Below are 22,151 nucleotides of genomic sequence, written 5' to 3'. Positions count from 1 at the left end.
CAGCACCCAGCAGGCCATCGCTGCGAGCATGCAGGCCATGGCTGCAAGTGCTCAGGTGCTGGCCGAGCAAGCCACCCGCCAAAATGATCTCCTCCTCCACCATAATGAGCTTATGGTGGAGCTGGTTACCAGCAACAGGGTCCTAATGTCATCCGTTTCTGGTGCATTACCACCGGCAACACTCCCTGCTGGCAGGAGGGGTAGACCAGCCAACCCCTCTACATCATCTGCTCCACCTGCCCCAGCATCTGTCCGTGGCCGAAGAGCTGCTGCACAGGCCAAGGAGCCTACCAAGGCCAAACGTGGTCGCAAATGAACTTGTGGCTGCATTAATCTCCACCGTTATGTGTTCCCAAATCTTCCATTGTGCTGTGTGTGTCAGCTTCTTGTGTCCAATCACGTGCTGAGGGTAACCAGATGAGCCCTTGCTTCATATGTCCTTTTTGGTTCCCCTGTTGCCCTCTTTTGCCTGCCATTACTGTCAGCTGTACTTGAAGTGATGTTGCTAAGTCCCCGGTTGTGTTCCAAATGATTCTGCTGATGGTGCATATGAGCCAGCTGCAGGTTGGCCTGCTGCAGAAGGGCCAGGTGTAGGTTGCCCTGCTGTAGAATGGTCAGCTGCAGGTTGGCCTGCTGCAGAAGGGCCAGGTGTAGGTTGCCCTGCTGTAGAATGGTCAGGTGCAGGTTGGCCTGCTGTCGAAGGGCCAGCAGCCTCCTCATTTCCCACTGGCTGCATGTGCAGTGGCACATAGGAGGTGCTGGAGTCCATCTGTGTGCAATTATATTTGTTTTGTATTCTTATTTATTTTTGTACATTCCTGCCATGTTGTTTTTGTTTGGGATTTTTTATTTTTTGGTCATTGCATCACAGTGGCATTGACTGTGACATGTATAGAAATAAATTTGTTTACTTTACCAAAAATGTGTGGTTTCATGAGTACATGTCGAATACACATGTGTATTGCTAGTATTAATATTCAGTCATGTCCATTGTTAGCAGTTTTAAAGTGTGTGACAAGTACAGCATATGTGGGGGATTAGTACGGTTTCCTTGAAGCAGCAATGGTTTCAATTAAAGCACTGACAAGCGTCCTATTAGTGAGTAATGAGTAAAGGAGTCGATTCTATTGGGTTCAGGTGTTAATGCTTGTAGTCATTAGGCGTACGTTCGCCTACCGCATGAATGAGTGGTGTCCGCAAAGCAATAGTACACTTGTGGACACCGCACATTTCTTCCCTTTTTGATCGCGTGCATTCGGAGTGGTATCCGAATGTACGCCCCCCAACATAAGTGTACTCCCCCGTGTCCGCCCATGTTTCCGCCCCGTTTTGCCCACTTTGAAACTACGCCCATGTGTCATTCCGCATGACGCCCATAATACGCCCATATTTCCCGACTGATTGCGGGGAACAGTTTGGGACGGGATTTGGCCGAACTGGTACGGAGTCAAGGCCTGGCACATGCGCGTTGCGTTCTCCACGCATGCGCAGACGGCGTAAAGACGCGATCCGAAAGTATGCGGTAAAGTCCGCGTCAATCAGAATAAGGGCCATGGTTTTGTGACGGTTTCCCTCTTATAAAGGTTTCTTTTTTGTGTTTTCTGTGATGACCTTTATCAAGACATCACGACCGAAACGCGTAGATCCTGCCAGAGGATAGTGAACAGCCACCACCTTGGATGTATGTATACAGGTTGAGTATCCCGTATCCGGGTATCCGTTATCCGAATTATTCCGAAAACCATACATTCCAGAAAGTGAAAAAAAAAATTTTTTTTTTCTAAAAACTCACTGGGGACATTTGTAACAGCCCTACTGAGGACATGATATGTAACTGGCACTATATATGTGCAAGAAAATGATTGCTTGGCATTCAAATTCAATATCTGAGATAGTACACAAATTTTGTTTCATGTTTTGAAACCTTGTTTTTTGAACAAATAAAATATATTTGTGTGTATTTTATGTGGTAATAAAATATATTTGTGTGTATTTTATGTGTTTATACAGCATACATGCAAGATACTTCAAAATACATAATTTAAATATTAAAATATTCCGAAATACGGAATAATCCGTTATCCGAAATTCTCCTGGTCCCGAGCATTTTGGATACGGGATACTCAACCTGTATCTTGCTAATTTTTAACAATCGTTTTTTGGTCTTTTTACTTTTTTTTTTTTTTTTAAATTGTTTTGTTTTGGATGTTTTTCTATGTGTCCTCATGACCTGCCCATGGGACTGATGTGAAGTGTTTTTTAATGGATTAAAATCTTTTTGGTATTTTTTACCTAAACTGGCCTCCTGGTTCTATACAAATCAATATTGGATATATCAATAAAGAAACTGCTACGGGCTTTTTGCCCCCACTTTAAGGGGTGAGTAAGGTATGCCATTTGATATTCGGGGTACAATTGCATATAGAGCACTACTAGGCTAGCATACCCTAATCACATTTGGTGTCATCTTCTTGTATTTTATACATCTGGGAGTATTGAAACAGTGAATATCACAATTGCCCAGAACACCACACTAAGGCCCTTATTCTGGTTGGTGCGGATATTCCCGCATTCTTACGGAGCGGTCCGCACGCCACGGTGTTCTGCCGCGTGCGGCCATCGTCCGTAGAAACGCCCACGGGTCCTCCGCATTCGGACGGACTCACTCTTTAAGAACAGGGCGTGTTTACGGACGACATACAAACCATGCGTGTGCGGGAGAAACACTCCGATTCTGCACGGTATTACAGAGTATTACAGAGTATGCTCGGGAATACCGCATCCGAACGGGAGCCAAGCGGTGCTACCGCACGTAAGCGGAGTATTTACGCCAAACAACCCACTATTATGTATCTTCTGCAATACATCACATGACCCACTTATTCAATTACCTATCCTCATAAAAAACTTCTTATTTGGAATTGGAATCAATTAGATGCCAATATATCCTTACAAGCATGCCTAACACATGCATTGCACACATTAACCCTTACAGCAATTGAAGTGCAATGGTTTCAATTAAAGCACTGACAAGCGTCCTATTAGTGAGTAATGAGTAAAGGAGTCGATTCTATTGGGTTCAGGTGTTAATGCTTGTAGTCATTAGGCGTACGTTCGCCTACCGCATGAACGAGTGGTGTCCGCAAAGCAATAGTACACTTGTGGACACCGCACATTTCTTCCCTTTTTGATCGCGTGCATTCGGAGTGCTATCCGAATGTACGCCCCCCAACATAAGTGTACTCCCCCGTGTCCGCCCATGTTTCCGCCCCGTTTTGCCCACTTTGAAACTACGCCCATGTGACATTCCGCATGACGCCCATAATACGCCCATATTTCCCGACTGATTGCGGGGAACAGTTTTGTACGGGATTTGGCCGAACTGGTACGGAGTCAAGGCGTGGCACATGCGCGTTGCGTTCTCCACGCATGCGCAGACGCCGAAAAGACGCGATCCGAAAGTATGCGGTAAAGTCCGCGTCAATCAGAATAAGGGCCTAACGGAGGACATATGGGAGAAAGAAACCTTTATAGGTTTGAAAACTCCATTTAACACCATGAGTAGGGGTACGCTTTTTTCTCCATTTAAAGAAAAGAAACCTTTACATATGTTCCTCTTCAATTGTTCATGTAAGTGAGGTATGCTGTCATTGTTCTGTACAGCCCTCACATACATCTAACTTAATTACTCGATAGATTCTTAGACACCAATCTTTCTTCTTTTTGAGCACGGCTGAAAAGCCTTTTGGATCACGTCACAAGCACTTAAAGAGACACTGCCCAGAATACCACACTAACGAAGGACATATGGGAGAAAGAAACCTTTATAGGTTTGAAAACTCCATTTAACACCATGAGTAGGGGTACGCTTCTTCTCCACTGAAAAAAAGAAACCTTTACATATGTTCTTCTTCAATTGTTTATATTCTCAGACACCAATTTCTCTTCTTTTTGAGCACGGCTGATAAGCCTTTTGGATTACTCCACTAGCACTTAAAGAGCACTAAAACTGAATCTCTCCGGGAAAACACAGAAAATAAACCTCTATAAGAGGGAAACCGTCACAAAACCACGTGAGTTCTGGTACGCCCGGAGTGACCCAGTTCTTCTAAATAATAGATTGATTGATTGATTGATGTTTATGGATTGATGTTTATGGATTGATATTTATCATTCATCAGTCAAAATAGTTGAAGGTTGCAACACACTTATTGGTTAATTGCTAAAACTATTCATCAAATAAGCAATTTAATGGGTCACCAACACAGATTTGATATAATAATAATAATAATAATAATAATAATGATATTTATATAGCACTTTTCTCCCAATAGGACTCAAAGTGCTTCACACATTGTCTTTACAGCTCGAAATACAAAACAAGCTTAACAGTAGATGTCAGTGAAATGCTTGAGTAAATAAGTATGTCTTTAGTCTATTTTTAAAGGATTCTATAGTGGGCGCTTCTCGCACTGTGCGAGGAAGAGAGTTCCACAGAGTTGGAGCAGCAAAGTTGAAAGCTCGACCCCCAGATGAATTCAGGGAGATTCTGGGTACTGTTAGTAGTCCTTCTTCAGTGGATCGTAGTAATCGAGTAGGACAGTAAGGGATCAGCAGCTGTTGCAGGTACCTTGGGCCCTGGTCATGTAGGGCCTTGAAAGTGAGTAAGCCAATCTTGAAAACGATTCGCCATTTTACAGGTAGCCAGTGAAGGGCGTAGAGAATGGGAGTTATGTGGCAGGAGCGGGGCTGGTTAGTTAATAGTCTGGCGGCTGCATTTTGTACCAGCTGCAAGCGGTGCAATTCTTTTGCTGGAAGACCCAGGTAGAGAGCATTGCAGTAGTCTAGTCGTGATGATATAAATGCATGTATGACTTTAGGAAGGTCTTCTGAGGGAATTAAATGCTTGATTCTGGCTATGTTTCTCAGATGAAAGAATGAGGATTTGATTGTGGCTGACACCTGATGTTTAAGTGTCAGGCCATTATCCAGGACAACACCAAGATTCCGCACATGATCAGAGTTTTTTAGTGCTGTGCCCCCCAGCTTAAGACCTGTCAGTTGGCTATGCTGCTGTCTTGTCCTGTGATTTATCATCAGGACTTCTGTTTTATCTGGGTTCAGTCTCAGCCAACTGGCACTCATCCACTCCTGGAGCTCAGCTAGGCAGCCATTTAAGGTTGTTATTGTGTTATCGGTGCCTGGAGCAAAGGACAGGTACAGTTGGGTATCATCTGCATAGCAGTGGTAGACCAGGCCGTGACGTCTGATTATGTCACCAAGTGGAAGCATGTATACTGCAAAAAGCATGGGAGATAGTATAGAGCCCTGTGGGACACCACAAGACAACGGCACTGGTGGTGAAGAGTATACTCCCGATGCAACTCTCTGTGACCTGCCAGCGAGAAATGATTTGAACCAGCTAAGGACTGTGCCACCCAGGCCACAGAAATTCTTCAGGCGCTCAATTAGAATCCCATGGTCAATGGTGTCAAATGCTGCAGAGAGGTCCAGAAGGATTAGGATTGAACAGTCTCCTCTATCCCTTGCATTTAGAAGATCATTGAGCACACATACCAGAGCTGTTTCTGTGCTATGTCTTCTCCTGAATCCTGACTGGAATGGATCATAAATGTCATGGGTTAACAGGTGGGTCTCTAGTTGAGTTGCAACCACTTTCTCAATAACCTTTCCTAGAAAAGGAAGATTTGATACTGGCCTGTAGTTGGTCATGCAGTCAGGGTCTAAATTAGATTTTTTAAGAAGTGGTCTGACTATTGCTTCCTTTAGTGGTTCGGGAAAAATGCCTGTCTGCAAAGAGCATTGAACTATTTTTGCAAATGCAGGGCCGATTATTTCCATACACCCTAAAAGAAGCTTGGATGGGGCAGGGTCCAGATCACAGGAGGAGGGACGCAACAGTCTGGAAATTCCAGCAATGTATTGTACATCCACTTGGTCAAAGATGTCCCATGAAGGCAAGTGTCTTAAACTGGTAGGCTTGGTCTGTTGGAACTCCTTTGGTGTCACTGTGGGGATTCCAGCCCGGATGATAGATACTTTATCTGCAAAGAATTTAGCAAACTCATTGCATCTTGACTGTGAGAGGGTTACATCAGGCTGCAGGCATGCTGGTTTGCAAAGCATCTCCACTGTACGGAAAAGCTGAGCGGGCCTATTTTTTGCTGTCATGATCTCATTTGAAAGGAACACTGTTTTCTTGCGGGTGATTGTTGATTGGTATATTCCAATGTGTTTGATTAGATTTAATTTATCCTCTGCCAGGTTTGTCTTCCTCCATCGTCTTTCAAGTATACGACCCCTTTTCTTGAGATCCCGAATACTGTTGTCAAACCAGGGAGCTTGATGGTGTGGTTTGCAGGGTCGAATACGCAATGGGGCTATAGTATCCAGTGCCTCTGTCACAGCCCTGTTATAAAAATGGACTAGGGAACATGGATCTTTACAGGTCCCCATCACTGCTGAGAGGTTCAAGTTAGCTGCCATGGCCTGAGGAGTCATAGCCCTCCTTGGGCGATATTTGGTCAATTCCATGGGCACAGATCTATTTTGAGGGGTTGCGACTGAGAACCATATTGAGTGGTGGTCTGACCATGTGACTGGGTTTATCTTTAGGTCAGATACTTCTAGTCCAATCTGGAAGACAAGATCAAGAGTGTGGCCACTTTTATGTGTAGCAGAGGGGATGACTTGAGTGAGCCCGAGAGCATTCATTGTGCACATGAGATCTTGGCCAAGGCGTGAGAGCTCATCATCGACCCATGCATTGAAATCCCCGAGGATGAGCCATCTTTGGTGCTCCAGAACTAGCCCAGCAACAATATCTGCAAACTCTTGTAGAAATGTCTTTCCATCTCCAGGGGGGCGATAGATGAGAAGTACTCTGAAACCTAATTGTGCAGAACTCCGGGCAACAATGCACTCAAATGAGTGAGTCAATTCCATTGGGCAGACCCTAAGTTTTAGTTCTTTTTTAAAGCAGATGGCCACCCCACCTCCCCTGCGGTCCAGTCTGGGGATGTGAATAACAGAGTAGTTTGTTGGAACTGCAGCTTCCAGGATAGGTGCTGCATTTTCATCCAGCCAAGTCTCAGTAATACAGGCTATATCTGACGATTCGATAAGGTCAGCAATTGTAGCAGTCTTGTTTTTTATAGATCTGGCATTACAAAGGACGGACCTGATGGGACATACCAGAGGGCCTGCAATTTTCTTTAAGTAGTGTGTGTTGGCACCTTGGAAGTCATTCACAGAGCGAGAATTTACAGATCTGTACTTCAAAGCACAGGGTCGTCTGTTGGGTACTGCTTCTATTTGTCTCCTATTTGAAATTGGAGAGACTGATGACCGGTTACTTAGATGGTTACAGTTGATAGGAGGTTTACGGCTTCGATTCCCTCGGCTGCCACGGTGAGTTCTCTTAAAAATGCCCAGTGATTTAAGGATGGAAGCTTGTGCTGGATTAATAGGAACTGCCTTTCGTGGTGGGCGGAGTGAAAGTATAAAGCTGGAGGTGTACAAATACATTGGGTCCTCAATGACAGAGCAAGTATGAATTGCATTTGATGAGAGAGGATTGAACAGTTTTTTTCCTCTATACTGAGAGTGATCCATAAATTACAGTGGAATGTGATTCAGCAACAGAGTTTGCATTTATTTGGCTATTGCTATAGTCAAATATATTCCTACAGGAAACTTTTCTTTTCAGTGGTTGAAGTAAGAGTCATTTAACTTATTCCAGCAGGCTGAGGAAGGTGTTAGAGGCCATTCCTTCAGTGTAGGTGTGAAATCCCAACAAATCCCAGCATGAGACCCTTCTTTTGAAATGCAAATAGTTTACAAGGGAAGAGACAACATGTCTCTTTGGGATGAGCTAGCTCCCTGTGTTTTAAAATGAGACATCCAGAAATTCAGAAACTGGGAAGAGTGTAATTATGGATTATTAATGCCAGAGTTCAGATCTTTGCTGAATAGAGAACATAGTCAATGGATGTCTAAGGGAGGAACAGGATGGGTAGCTGGTTTTCATGGAACTGTACCTTCATCTGGAGATGATCACTGCAATTGTAGAGCCATTCTGAGTCCCAGATGAGCCAGGGAAGAGGCAGGAGTTTCAATCCAATGTGAATCTCAGTGTTGGAATGCAATCCACTGGTTTTAAGGAGATGTCCACATAAGGCTGTACAAATTAAAGGTAGGTCCTTGAATATTTTGATGTTTCTGACGTCGGTTGTGTAGAATTTAAGCTGTTTTGTGGAGATGTTCAGGAGCATGTAAGAGGTGAGGCAGCCATCTTGGGGCGCGCTCAGTAAACAAGTAAAAATAAGATTTTTTTACACAACCAGAAATTGGAGAGCAAAAGGAAACTAGTTATTCCTGAGGAAGTGGATTCGTCCATGAAACGTCTTAACAATAAACCAGAGTGAAGTTTTAAAAAAAGTGGGGCACTGCACTGTCAGAGGGGCGTGTCTAGGGGCGTGTCTTGGATCACGTCACAAGCACTTAAAGAGACACTGCCCAGAACACCACACTAACGAAGGACATATGGGAGAAAGAAACCTTTATAGGTTTGAAAACTCAATTTAACACCGTGAGTAGGGGTACGCTTCTTCTCCACTTAAAGAAAAGAAACCTTTACATATGTTCTTCTTCAATTGTTTAAATTCTCAGACACCAATTTCTCTTCTTTTTGAGCACGGCCAGTGCCAGATTAAGCCTTTGGGGGGCCCGGGGTACTTTAGCCAGGGGGCCCCCTTGCACTTGTCATTACTGGCCGCACACTGCATAAGAGAATATTACACTGTCAAAACACGGAGTAAAGGCAGTATAAACTTGGTCAATGGTAACTGCATATATATATATATATATATATATATATATATATATATATATATATATATACACACACACACACACACACACACACATACACATAAATACATACCATATGAAAAGCCTGTGTTTGTCCCTCTGCACCTTACTCTATAGGAGACCTCACAGTCCTAGTGCTAAAAACCCTCCCATGACTAAGCTGCTGCTGCTGTTCTCCATGGGCATGTAATGAGCTCCACCAATTAGAGCTCAGCACAAACCTCTCAGCCTCTGCCCTCTGGTTTAAAGTGTCATGGGACTTAGTCAACTCCCAGTAATGCACTGCACACTTGTGCAATCAGTGTGCCTTGGCTCCTGATGCTCAGCACCATTAATCATTGTCACATTGGCAGTTAGATGAAGCTGCAGTACTACCCCACTCCCATGCACAAAACCTTTAACTAAAAAAAAAAAAACATACATGCCAACCACAGGGGGCCCCTAGCTAATGGGGGGCCCAGGGGCACTGACCCCTTGTGCCTCCATTATAATCCGGCCCTGAGCACGGCTGATAAGCCTTTTGGATTACTCCACAAGCACTTAAAGAGATACCCACGCTAAAACTGAGCCTCTCCGGGAAAACACAGAAAATAAACCTTTATAAGAGGGAAACCGTCACAAAACCACGTGAGTTCTGGTACGCCCGGAGTGACCCAGTTCTTCTAAATAATAGAGCACCCACTCATTAGAGTGTTCATAATAATGGACACACACAAATTCAAATTGTAATTTTTATGTATTTTTTTATTTTTTTCTTCACGCAATACCTCAATTTGGTGAATCCCACTCATCCGAGATTAACATCATACAAGAGGAAAAGCCTGAACTTAAAGAAATCTAAGTATTGTTTCTCATTGCGCCATTGATTATATATCCCATTTCTCTGTATGCTATATTGTTGAAGTAAAGGTGTATCTTCAGGGATAAGTGATCTTAGGCAGCATTGCGCCACGCACCCACTGTCAATTTTGTTCTTGTAACACAATAGAAATCTGTCATAACGAGTCCATACATTAATATAAGGAAGCAATTCAGAGATCATGTTAGTAATTATTCTCCTCCTTTCTGGCTGTTACGCTGTTAGCAGCTACCTTAGTCCAGTTAGTTTGATATTAACATTCAGAAAGTTCTTAGTGTCGTATACACATCCTTTTAGAATGAAGAGCAGCTGTTTCAAGTACTAAAGGGCCGATTCAGACCCAATCGTAATGGGCCAAATTCGGCCCGGCCCTGATGGTCAGGTCTCACACTCGCCGGGCCGTTTGATCCATAGTGGGAGGAATGGGGGTGGGCAGGGGAACACCCATCCTTTTATGGGCATGCCCCTGCATGTGCAGGTATGTTGATGCTTGCTGGCACAGGCGGCTGATGTCACATGATGTGTGCTGCACCCTCCCCAAATTCGGCATTCTCCGGGCAAGATAAAAGTCAGTCTAGACCAGGGCTTAAAGTGGTCATGCAGAGGTGGGGGAACTAATTTCTCTATGCCACCTAATTACCCCCCCCCCCCCCCCCCCAGAGACGGGTCCAGTGGTAGGGATGTTGGCACCCTCCTGCAAACTAGAATGCTTTTCTGTAAGAATTACTGTTCAGGACCAATGTGGAGTTTAAAATGTTCCACTTCACCATTAGAGGTGGTGGAACCCAGTTCCACCCCGTTCCCCCTCACTTTAAACCCTGGTCTCGACTGACTTTTGTCTGCAAACAGGAAAAAAAATCAACTGGCTATGCGGCTGTCTTTAGAAGATTGGCTGTGTCTACTTTAAGGAATCTGGATTCCGGGCACCATCTTTGCTGACATAAACTGACTTTACTTTAAGACAACGTAATGCATGAGCAAGCTTGGTAGTCTTATTTTTCTCCCACTTCCATCTCTGCATGTCATCTTGACCTAGACCTAGAAATCTTACAGCACTGATTGTCTTGAACAATGGACACATGCATCTGTGGAGCACCTAAGAAATAACCTTAGCCAGTTATTTAGCCTGAGTGTTTGAAACAGCCACAATTGGATATTGGCAGCAAAAAAAGTCCTGTCATTTGCTGCTTCACAGTAACTAGTGGTATACTCTATGTTAGGATGTTACTCAGGGGTAGATTTATTAATCTCGTTGAAGTGATCAAGTGTCTGGTCTTTATCACCGGCCAATCAGCTCCTACCTGTCATGTTTCAAACCAATCTGGTTTTGTCCATCTAAGACGGATTTTGTCAGAAAAAGTGAACTAGAATAAGGCCCTCTGTGAGCAGCTATCCTCTTTTTCTAGAGAACTTGCAGCTACAGTCATCTCTACTATTAAGTGCAAGTTCATATAGTTCTGACTCCATGTGTGCGAGACTAACACTAGTACCTGCTTCTCATCACATACACCATCTTCAATAATGAATTTGTCTAGACCTGCTTCTCTCTGTACTATCCAAGGAGTTTCCTAGTGCACCATTGAGACAGGCAATGTTTGTGCAACGTTATTGAAGGCCCACTACTAGTATATTATACTACATACTAGTATACAACTAACAGTGAACCACATCAGCCAGTGGTGTAATTAAATATTAGTAGGCCCCATAGCAAAAGTTTGTTAGGGCCCCCCATTTCGCAACTGATGGTGATAAATGTATGTAAAATATTACTTAGACAGTAAAGATGGCCCCCCTCAGCTCTGGGCCCCTTAGCAGCTGCACCCCTTGCACCCAGGGGCATAGCGAGGGCGAAGCCATCAGAGTACGAGCTCCAGGCACAGAGAGTTCACAGGGCGCTGGAGCCATGCACTGCAAAACGCATATGCCCAGCCCTGTGCCGATGTGTGCCGCCCGCCTGCTCTGTGTGCCACCCGCCCGCTCTGTGCACTGTCCGCCCACTCTTTGTGCCGCCTGCCCGCTCTGTCTGCTGCCCGCCCATCCTGTGTGCCGCCAGCCTGCTCTGTGGACCTTATTCTAGTTCACTCTTTCTGACAAAATCCTTCTTAGATGGACAAAACCATGTGCACTGCAGGGGGCATATGTAAAATGTGCAGAGAGAATTAGATATGGATGGAGTTTTACTTCAAAGTGACATCCATATTGCAGTGGAAAAATAAACATCCAGTATTTACCCTGCACAGAAACAAAATAACTCACCCAAAATCTAACTCTCTCTGCACATTTTACATCTGCCCCCCTGCAGTGCACATGGTTTTGTCCATCTAAGAAGGATTTTGTCAGAAAGAGTGAAGTAGAATAAGGCCCTGTGTGCCGACTTGTTTCTGTGTCCTGACTCCTGCGCCACCCGGCCAGAGCCGGCCTTAGGCATAGGCCAACTAGGCAATTGCCTAGGGCATTTGCAATGCCTAGGGGCATCAGCAGCTTCTGCTGATTAAAATGATATGCAGCATGCCTATGTTGTGTGTGTGAGTGAGGCTGTTAGCGGCTGTGCGAGTCCTGTCTGCGGGTGGTTTGGTTGTGCAATAGTGTTCAGCATATGTGTAAGGGGCATTATGTGTGTCATGTATAAATGCATTAATAATGTGTGACATATGTGTAAGGGGCATAATGTGTGTCATGTGTATAAGGGCATTAATAATGTGTGACATATGTGTAAGGGGGATTATGTGTGTCATTATGTGTATGAAGGGCATTAATAAAGGTTGGCATAATTTGTAAGGGGCATTATGGTTATAAGGACATTAATAAGGTGTGTCATGTGTAAGGGGCATTACTGTGTGGTATTATCAGGGGGGCCGAGAAAAAGGGGTAGGGGGTACAAATTACCCAGGCCAAAGTGTGATGGAAGGGCCCAGTGGGGGCCCCGGGCCCCGTCCCCTTAAGTGATAGCAGCAGCTGCAGCTCTTCTCCTCTGCCCAGCACAGGCCATTGAGGTGCTTAAAATACAATATTTTCTCAGGATTTTTTTCTAATGGTATAATGTGAATAATATGAGGAGTAATGTAAATAAGGTAAAGTGGTACTACTGTGTGATGTAACGTGAATAAGGAACACCATCGCATGATATAATGTGAATAAAGTTGCACTACTGTGTGGCATAATTTGAATTGGGGTACTATTGTGTGGCCATGCCCCTTCCCAGCAAGAACACACCCCTGTTTGGGCTTCGCACCGAATGGGTGCGCTGTTTCTTTTTAAAATATTGCGGGTAGGAGCACCAAAATGTTGACTGCTATGATGAGGGTTGCTGATGCTGGTAAAGGGGAGCAGGGTCAGAGACGGAACTAGTGGCGGGGCTAGGGGGCAACAGTCAAAATCTTGCCTAGGGCGTAATTTAGGCTAGGGCCGGCTCTGCACCCGGCCATGGCTCACAATATCGGCTGTGTACGATTAGTTACTATGGTATAGTGCACCTAAATGCAATGTTACTAAAAGAGAAATTTATTCTTTCCACACAAATTTACTGATTGTACCAAAATATTTCTGAAACATCCTTGTGAGCTTTGGCATTTCTTTAAGCTTATCTCTTACACAGGAAACTTTATATTTCAGGTTATGATTTGTATGATGGTATTTTTCTGTATAGTATTTTTCGATACTTTGCCAAACTTAGATACAATAAATAAATACTGCATAATTTTGGCAAAATGACAGTATATACTGCATCATTGTTGTGTTACTGGTATATAGGCCTCAGTGACCTTAGTAATTCTATGCCTCTATCAAGCCCAGGCTTACTTACTTTTAAGCCCCGTACACACGGGGGAGATATATTGCTCAGCAATATATTGCTAGCAATACATTGCTGAGCAATATATTGCCCAGTGTCTCCTTTTCATCAGCGACCAGAGATGTTCGCTGATGAAAACGAACCTCTGCTGGGGGAGCCGCAGAGGTAATCAGCTGGTCGCAGGAGCAAGCTCCTGCGACCAGCGATTATAATGGGGCTGAAACCTGGAGCGCACACCCGTTGATTTATCGCCGGGGCACACTCCCTTCACTGGCAATATGGTCGCCTGCGACCATATTCCCAGCGATTTCAGCCCCTATCGCCCCCGTGTGTACACAGCATTAGAGTCTCCTCTCCCTGTCATGTCTGAATGAAAGCCAAGGGAAGCATCTATATTAGGTGCCACCTAGAATTTGCATTGTTTACTTCCATGTAAAAATTTGTTGAAGCTCATTCCACAACAGTCCACATTGCTGTCATAATCATGTCATGACTTTTTCCAGTTTGTGTTTACTTAAGTGCCCTTATAAGAATTCAAACAAAAATGTAAAGAACACTTTTCAAGGGATTCTTTTTTTATAATTTGACCACTTCACTAGTTAGACCACCTCCTGTTAGCACACTGATTGATTGATTGATTGATTGATTGATTGATTGATTGAGATTGATTGATGTTTATCATTCATCAGTCAAAATAGTTGAAGCTTGCAACACACTTATTGGTTAATTGCTAAAACTATCCATCAAATAAGCAATTTAATGGGTCACCAACACAGATTTCATATAAGATTTTTACACAACCAGAAATTAGAGAGCAAAAGGAAACTAGTTATTCCTGAGGAAGTCGATTCGTCCATGAAAAGTTGTCTTAACAATAAACCAGAGTGAAGTTTTTAAAAAAAGTGGGGCGCTGCACTGTCAGAGGGGCGTGTCTAGGGGCGTGTCTAGTACTGCCTTTTGGCACTCATTGCAACAAAAAAAAGTCTCTCCTCCTGCACCATCACAGGTGCGAGGCAAAAATGGACACCGTAATTAGGGTGACCAACTCATCCCTTTAATCCGGGACACATATTAATTACACAGGTTCTGTGGCAGTTTAAAACCAGGTGAAATGGAGTCTTGGGTGTGGCAGTTTAAAACCAGGTGAAAGCCAGCCACAGAACCTGTGTAATTAATATGTGTCCCGGATTAAAGGGATGAGTTGGTCACCCTAACCGTAATGCCAATTACACATGTCACACACACATGTCACACACTCACTACATGTCATAATGCCCAATACACGTTATGCCACACACATTAATGCCCATTACACATTATACCTCACCTAAATAACCATATTATACCAGATGCCATAATGCCCATTACATACACCACACGCTGTAATGCCCATTACACGTTATACCAAACTCTGTAATAATCATGTACACAATTATTGTTTTTATGCCCAAATAATGCACAATTCATTTCTCAGATGCTCCCACTAGTTGGCACAACAGCTCCAAAATGCTAAGCAGATTCCAGGATAGATAATGCCCCCACAGACTTCTAAGTCGTAGAGTCCTAGAAGATGCACTAATGTTTTGACACCAGTTTGATTTTAATAATTAATTACACACGGCAGGACAGAGATTCTGACAGTGTGAGCACTGCTGCTTAGTCAGGTGACTTTTCCCACCTGGACAGCGCGCCCTGCCTTTTATTAAGGGGGGGTGGGGATTGCAGATCTCCCCCCTGACGTCACACTGCTGCAGGCCATGCACCCGCCCTATGCTGCCCACCAGGATGTATACTCAAAATCCAACATTTCGAGATGCAACTGTCTCTATTTCAAGGTGATGATAATGACTTACAATAGTTGTATTTACAGAAAATAGCCATTTCATGCAACTGCACAAAAACATAAAATTCTCTGAACAACACTTATACCCCTTTCACATCGCACCTTATTACCGAGTCCATGCCGGTTTCTTGCCGGTTCGACCTGGTGATTGGTGCAATGAAGGGGTTACCGGGTCTTGCAAATCTGTGCTTTGCGGAGTGACCCGTTTCCCATTCACACCAATGGAGGAGGCATTGGAGCAGCACCAGCTCTAAGCACTGCCTTCTCTCCCGCCTCCCGTTGACGCTCCGCTGCTCTGCCACACCCCCGATGATGTTGCCGGTTTGCTGAAGTAATGTGAACAGATCAAAATGCAGGGTTGCATCAGGAATGAACCATTTCAAAGCCCTGGTGCGACCCTGCATTTTGTGGTCTGAAAGGGGTATCACAGTACTTACATTACACAGCGTGTGAATACGTTACACAGAGGCCCTTATTCTGGTTCATTCACAAAGGCAACAGTACATAGAGAATTAGATTTGGGTGGGGTTTTACTTCAAAGTGAGTGAGATCTATATTGCAGTGTAAAAAAAAGCAGCCAGTATTTACCCTGCACAGAAACAAAATAACTCACCCAAATCTAAATCTCTCTGCACATGTTACATCTGTGCCCCCCCCCCCGCAGTGCACATGGTTTTGTCCATTTCGGAAGGAATTTGCCTTTGCCAGTGAACCAGAATAAGGGCCAGAGTGTATGCATACTTTACAGAGTGTGTGCCATATTAGTGTGTGCATACTGTATATTACAGAGTGGGTGTATCATTTGTTATGCAGAGTGTGCATTACAGAGTGCATGCATATATTTGAGTGCGTGCATATTTTACACCTAGTGTGTATATACTACAAAGTGCGTACATACACTACCATTCAAAAGTTTGGGGTCACTTAGAAATGTCTTTATTTTTAAATAAAAGCACTGTTTTTTTTTATGAAGATAACATTAAACTAATAAGAAATACACTCTATACATTGTTAATGTGGTAAATAACTATACTAGCTGCAAACATTTGTTTTTTAAAAGAATATCTACAAAGGTGTATAGAGGCCCAACTCCAGCAACCATCACCTCCTGTGTTCTAATGGTACATTGTGCTTGCTAATTGCATTAGAAGACTAATGGAAAACCCTTCTGCAATTATGTTAACACAGCTGAAAATGGTTTTGCTGGTTAGCAAAGTTATAAAAATTGCTTTCTTTGAGCTAGTTGAGTATCTGGAGCATCACAATTGTGGGTTTATTTATACTCTCAAAATAGCCAGAAAAAAAATAACTTTAATGTGAAACTCAAGTCTATTCTTGTCCTTCTAAATCAGTGGTGGGGAACCTCAGGCCCGGGGGCCGTATGCGGCCCCCGTAGCCGGTCTGAGTGGCCCTCCTACCCACCCGGTGGCTTTGCCGGGAGTCAAGTACAGGGGACTTCTTGCGAGAGGTCGGTAGTTCTTGAGAGTTTCCTCTTAATTAACAGCAACCGGAGACTGTCAGTCCTATTCAGCGGCAGCCACCGGAGCGTGGGACGGCTGCAGCAGGACAATTTGTAAGAGACGTTTTTACATATGGCCCCCAAAGGATTTTTCCACCATACAATTGGCCCTTGGCAAAAAAAGGATCCCCACCCCTGTTCTAAATGAAGGCTATTCATGTTTTTCACGGGTTTTTTTTTTTAACGTAGACCTACTTGGTTCATACTTTACTATCCAAGTGGGCATAGATTGAGAATATAATAGCATGGTGCCCATGTCGACATATGTTGACACAGACAACAAAAACATGAAAACTTGTGGCGGCCTTTTGACTCTTGACCATGTCTGTGTCAACATTAAGCTTGTGTCGACCTTCTGTCAGTGTCAACCTATGGTATGTCAAACACTTTCAGGTGTCAACCTAGTCACTGTAGACATTGTCAATCCACTATGCCGTACCCTATTACAGAACATGTTATTACTGTCACCAAACTTATTCCTAACTTTATTTTATTGCACACAAATACTAATTTTATATTTTAGTTGCCGTCTTCTAATCTCTCTCAACTGAAAAAATAGCTAATACGCATATTGCTTCAAGCATGGTATACACAATATTTTTGCATTTTGGGCCTGATTCTGGTTGGTTTGCAAAAGCAAACTCCTTCTTTAATGGATAAAACCATGTGCAATCATAAGATCAACATATGGTTGAAACCATATGGTCGACATGGTCAATTGGTCAACACATGAAAATGTCAACATGAGGTCTTTTTGTTGGTACTTGTTTCCTAGCACGGCCACACCGATTCAGATCGGGGTGGTCGTGTCGGAAAAATCGGGTCGATCGCATCGCATGCGATTTGGTCGCATGCGATGCGATCGACGCGACCGACCGATTTTTGACCCGATTTTTTTCATTGAATCCAATGTAAATTGGGTTCCTGGGACCCAATTTTACATTGGATTGAATGAAAAAAATTCCCAACCCCCCCAAATTTAAGCGCGTTAACCCCAGGCCACGATAGACGCCAACCCGAAGCGTGGCGAGCGCAGCGAGCCCGCGAGGGGCGGCAGTACGCGTCCTCCGACCTTTTCATGCCCTACTATCCACGTCGGCGTGGAGTGAGAATAGAATAGTGTGGCGAGCGCAGCGAGCCACCGAGCCCGAAGCGTGGCGAGCGCAGCGAGCCCCGCGAGGGGACGCGGATACCTTCACAGGTAAACGCGTCCCTTCGCGGGCTTCACAGGTGTCCGCGTCGCCACGGACACCTGTGAAGCCCGCAAGGGGACGCGTATAACTGTGAAGGTATCCGCGTCCCCTCGCGGGGCTCGCTGCGCTCGCCACGCTTCGGGCTCGGTGGCTCGCTGCGCTCGCCACACTATTCTATTCTCACTCCACGCCGACGTGGATAGTAGGGCATGAAAATGTCGGAGGACGCGTACCGCCGCCCCTCGCGGGCTCGCTGCGCTCGCCACGCTTCGGGTTGGCGTCTATCGTGGGGTGACGACGGGGACATCTATAATGTGAAATGGGTCATATTGGCCCATTTCACATTTTTTCACATTTTTACAGCATTTCAATGTTAAAATTTTTTTTAACATTGAAGCCTATGCAAAAATCGGGTGCATCGCGTCGCATCGCGTCGGGACCAATGTTAATGGTCCCGACCGACGCGATGCCCCCGATATTTTACCTTTCCCGACAAGATTTCAATGTTAAAATATTTTTTAACATTGAAGCCTATGGAAATATCGGGGGCATCGCGTCGGTCGCGTCGGGACCAATGTTAATGGTCCCGACCGACGCGATGCCCCCGATATTGTCTCCTAGCCGGCAAAATGGACCTGATTTCAAAAGAAATCGGGTCCATCGGGGGTAATCGTGTCCCTTAATTAAGGGACACGATTACTTAAGATTGTGGCCGTGCTAGGAAACAAGTACCCTTTTTTTTCTTTGAACTTTTTTATACTTTACCATTCTCAATGGAGTCCACATGCAGGGGCTGGCTGGCAACTTTTAGCGCAGGGCCAAGTCCAGAACACTGGCCCATAAGTAACAGCGCATCGTTAAATGGAGGGTTTTAAAAAAAATAAAAAAATATGTTTTAATAAAAAAAAAGATTAGGCCTGGAGTTGATTATACCAACTGGAGTGTGTATATTTGATTATAATGATACCAGGACGCCACAATTGTGCTCCCCTTGTATAATTATTATAATTATAATATAATAATAATAATAATAATAATAATAATAATAATAATAACAGGACATCACAGTCTGTTCCCCCTGTATAACACCAGGACACCACCGGCTGCTCCCCCTGTATAATGACAGGACACCACAGGATGCTATTACCCGATCTCGTCACCGGACACCGAGGCTGCAGGACTAGAAGAAAGTAGGTGGAATGCACAGGCCGGAAGTAAGGTGTGATCGGCACAGGCTGCTTCCTGGTGTCTGGCCCCTACCCTCCTACACCCCCCACAGCCTCGCCCTCTGTAGCGGTCTCCTGCACTAGACATGTCCTCAGTGCAGGAGGCCGGCGGCCATGTTACTATAGACCCGTCTGCCACTGGCAACTCTAGCCGCGGCTGCCGACAATCAGACTCGGAGACTTGGAGTGCAGCCGCGGCTGCATCAGAAAGACACCAGGAGCACCAGGGCCCTTTTTCATATTCAAGGTGGCCCATGGAACTTAACAATAATGCTGCCAGGGGACACATGGCACCCTGCCCACTGGCCCAGCCCACCACTGTCTACATATATGGTAAAGTGCCTACAACATTTTAATATAGCTATAGTCCAGTGATCAACTGTGATCACCAGGCAACGTTGCCAAGGACTACAGAAAAAAACAGTTTTCAATGGATGGGGGAAGGACACACTGGGGCAGATCTATTAATCATGCTAAAGTTAATACTAGAACTGGTAAGTCTGCTTGAAACAAAAGCTTTGAAAGCTACCCTGCTACCTTCTGTGTTTGTGCATGTGTGAGAAAGAGATGTAGTTTCACTCTCTGCCAGCAGATGGCAGTGTTTCAGAGCCTCACATACACTAGACGGTATACAGTCCTATTATCGACCACACTTAGGTCGACAGTCATTAGGTCGACAGGGATCTAGGTCGCCTGGTTGAAGGTCGACAGGTGTCTAGGTTGACATGGGACAAGGTTGACATGGGTTTAGGTCGACATAGTGTAAGGTCGACATGGGTTAGGTCGGCCGGTCGTGAGGTCGACATGGGTTTTTTCACTGTTTCTTGAGCCGACATGTGCCGACAGGCGGTATTTCATGCCCTACCATCCACTAGGGCGTGGTGAGAGAATAAAATAGTGTGCCGAGCACAAGGAGGTACCGTGCCCGAAGCATAGCAAGCGGCTGCGGTTGACTTCCAACTGTGTCCATGTCGACTGTGTTGACATTCGGGTAAAAAACCTGTGAAAAAAAAACCCATGTTGACCTCGCGAACTGTCGACCTAGCCCATGTCAACCTAACGCTATGTCGACCTAAACCCATGTCGACCTAAACCCATGTCGACCTAAACCCATGTCGACCTAGTTGCATGTTGACCTAAGTATGGTCGATAAAACGATCCACACCCCACTAGACATATATAGAGATTATCATTTCATTTCAAAATGCTTTTTTTTCACATAGAAGCCTTTTACTATTTTGGAATGGTTATTTATTGGTAAAACAGAAACCATTTCACATTTCAATGTGGTGTGTGTATATATATATATATATATATATATATATATATATTCAATAGAAAACACTTATTTGGCCAATTGGTTTATAATGTTTTTTTAAATGTTACAATGACTAAAATTACTAATGGTATTTCTAAAAACATTATTCTCTGAAATAAACAATGTAGAATTTGTGTGGGTACCGTATAAAAATAACACTGGTATTGATGTGCAAATGAAAAATTAAATTATGTCAGCACAAGAGTGAGAAACCCTCAGCAATAAAGGGGATAAAAATCCTAAATAAAAAATATATATTGTACAAAAATATGTTAATGGACAGAAATAGGTACAGTATCTTTTATATTTTCTCACTTTCCAAATAAAAAGGTTGTGTGTAATATGAGTTACATGTATCTTAGTAGTTAAAGTTGTCTGTAAATATTTAAGAAAAGCATTTAGTAGTTAGAAGACTTAAACGTCCTGCTAAGTGTGATTAAGCATGACCTTCAAATGTCTAAGCCTATCAAGCAGTCTGGTCATATGAACTTCAGCCAATCATAATGCGCATGCCTACAAATCTGTTCTACTGTAGTTTAAATGAAAGTGGATCATTTGACTGTTTTAGGTATACACAATCAAAGGCTTACTTCAAATCCCTTCCTCTTCTTCAGGCGCTTCTTGTTGAGTTTCTTACAGGCATACATTTTACCTGTTGCTCTCATTTGGGTAGCAGATACTTCCCCAAATCCACCTTTTCCAAGAACTCTAAAGTCCATAAACCAGTCCTCTCCAACAGGTTGGGCTTCTAGCCATTTCCATTGAAGGAATTTTGGAAAATATATGCCTTCCTTATACTGCTGAAATGCATTTTCCTTTAAGTAATCCAAGGTAGACTGAAGTAAATGTTTAAAGAGTCCATCTGGGACCTTGTTACAGACCTCTACTACTTGTGCAACAATTTTTTCATCTAAATAGGTACAATAAGACTTTGAATGAGTATCAAGATATTTGCTGATGATGTTTTTAGCCTTTTGCAAGCGATCCTCATCCTCTGCAACATCATAATCCTCAATATCACCCCAGAACTCCATTGCAGGAGTGAACTGATCAACTGTTCCCAAAAATTCCTGAAATAACTTCTTGCCAATGGGCTGCTTTACACAAATACTGTCAAATTCCACATCAATCTGGTCCTTCAGATATGCGCACTCCGACACTGGAGGCAGCTTTAGCCTGGCACGAAACTTCTTGTTCCGAGTAATTTGAGGATTGAAGCCCCCATCAAAACTACCACGTGCTGTAATATATGCAGAATTGGCTACCACTGTTTCCAGGGCCCCAAAATCCATCTTTGATTGTTTAGTCTTCTGAACCAAACATGAACCACTTGGTAGCTTGAGAAAGCAAATCTTGACTGAAAGAAGTTCTGCCCACTGCAGCCAGTGCTTCCAGGCTTAGCAAAATCCCTTTGATCAAGCTAGAATTATAGACGAAGGTCTTCAATTGGGTATAGCCAGTCCATGATATTATGCATAAATAGAATAAAATCCTTGAATAGCAAAAAAGGA

The 22,151-nt window shown here is 43.9% G+C and overlaps 1 protein-coding gene across 1 annotated transcript in view; it reads right to left on the bottom strand.

Moving 5' to 3' along the window:
• GRK1 (G protein-coupled receptor kinase 1) overlaps positions 1–21,932 on the bottom strand; it is a 54,659-nt gene extending 32,727 nt beyond the window's left edge. Inside the window, exon 1 of the mRNA XM_083171198.1 lies at positions 21,231–21,932. Within this exon, the coding sequence (XP_083027324.1) occupies positions 21,231–21,932 (702 nt within the window). The remainder of the gene's footprint in view (positions 1–21,230) is intronic.
• Positions 21,933–22,151: the final 219 nt, after the last annotated feature.

Source organism: Crinia signifera, chromosome 2, assembly GCF_055691185.1.
Source record: "Crinia signifera chromosome 2, ASM5569118v1, whole genome shotgun sequence".
NCBI classification, from domain to species: domain Eukaryota; kingdom Metazoa; phylum Chordata; class Amphibia; order Anura; family Myobatrachidae; genus Crinia; species Crinia signifera.
This window is presented reverse-complemented; position numbering and strand designations above follow the sequence as displayed.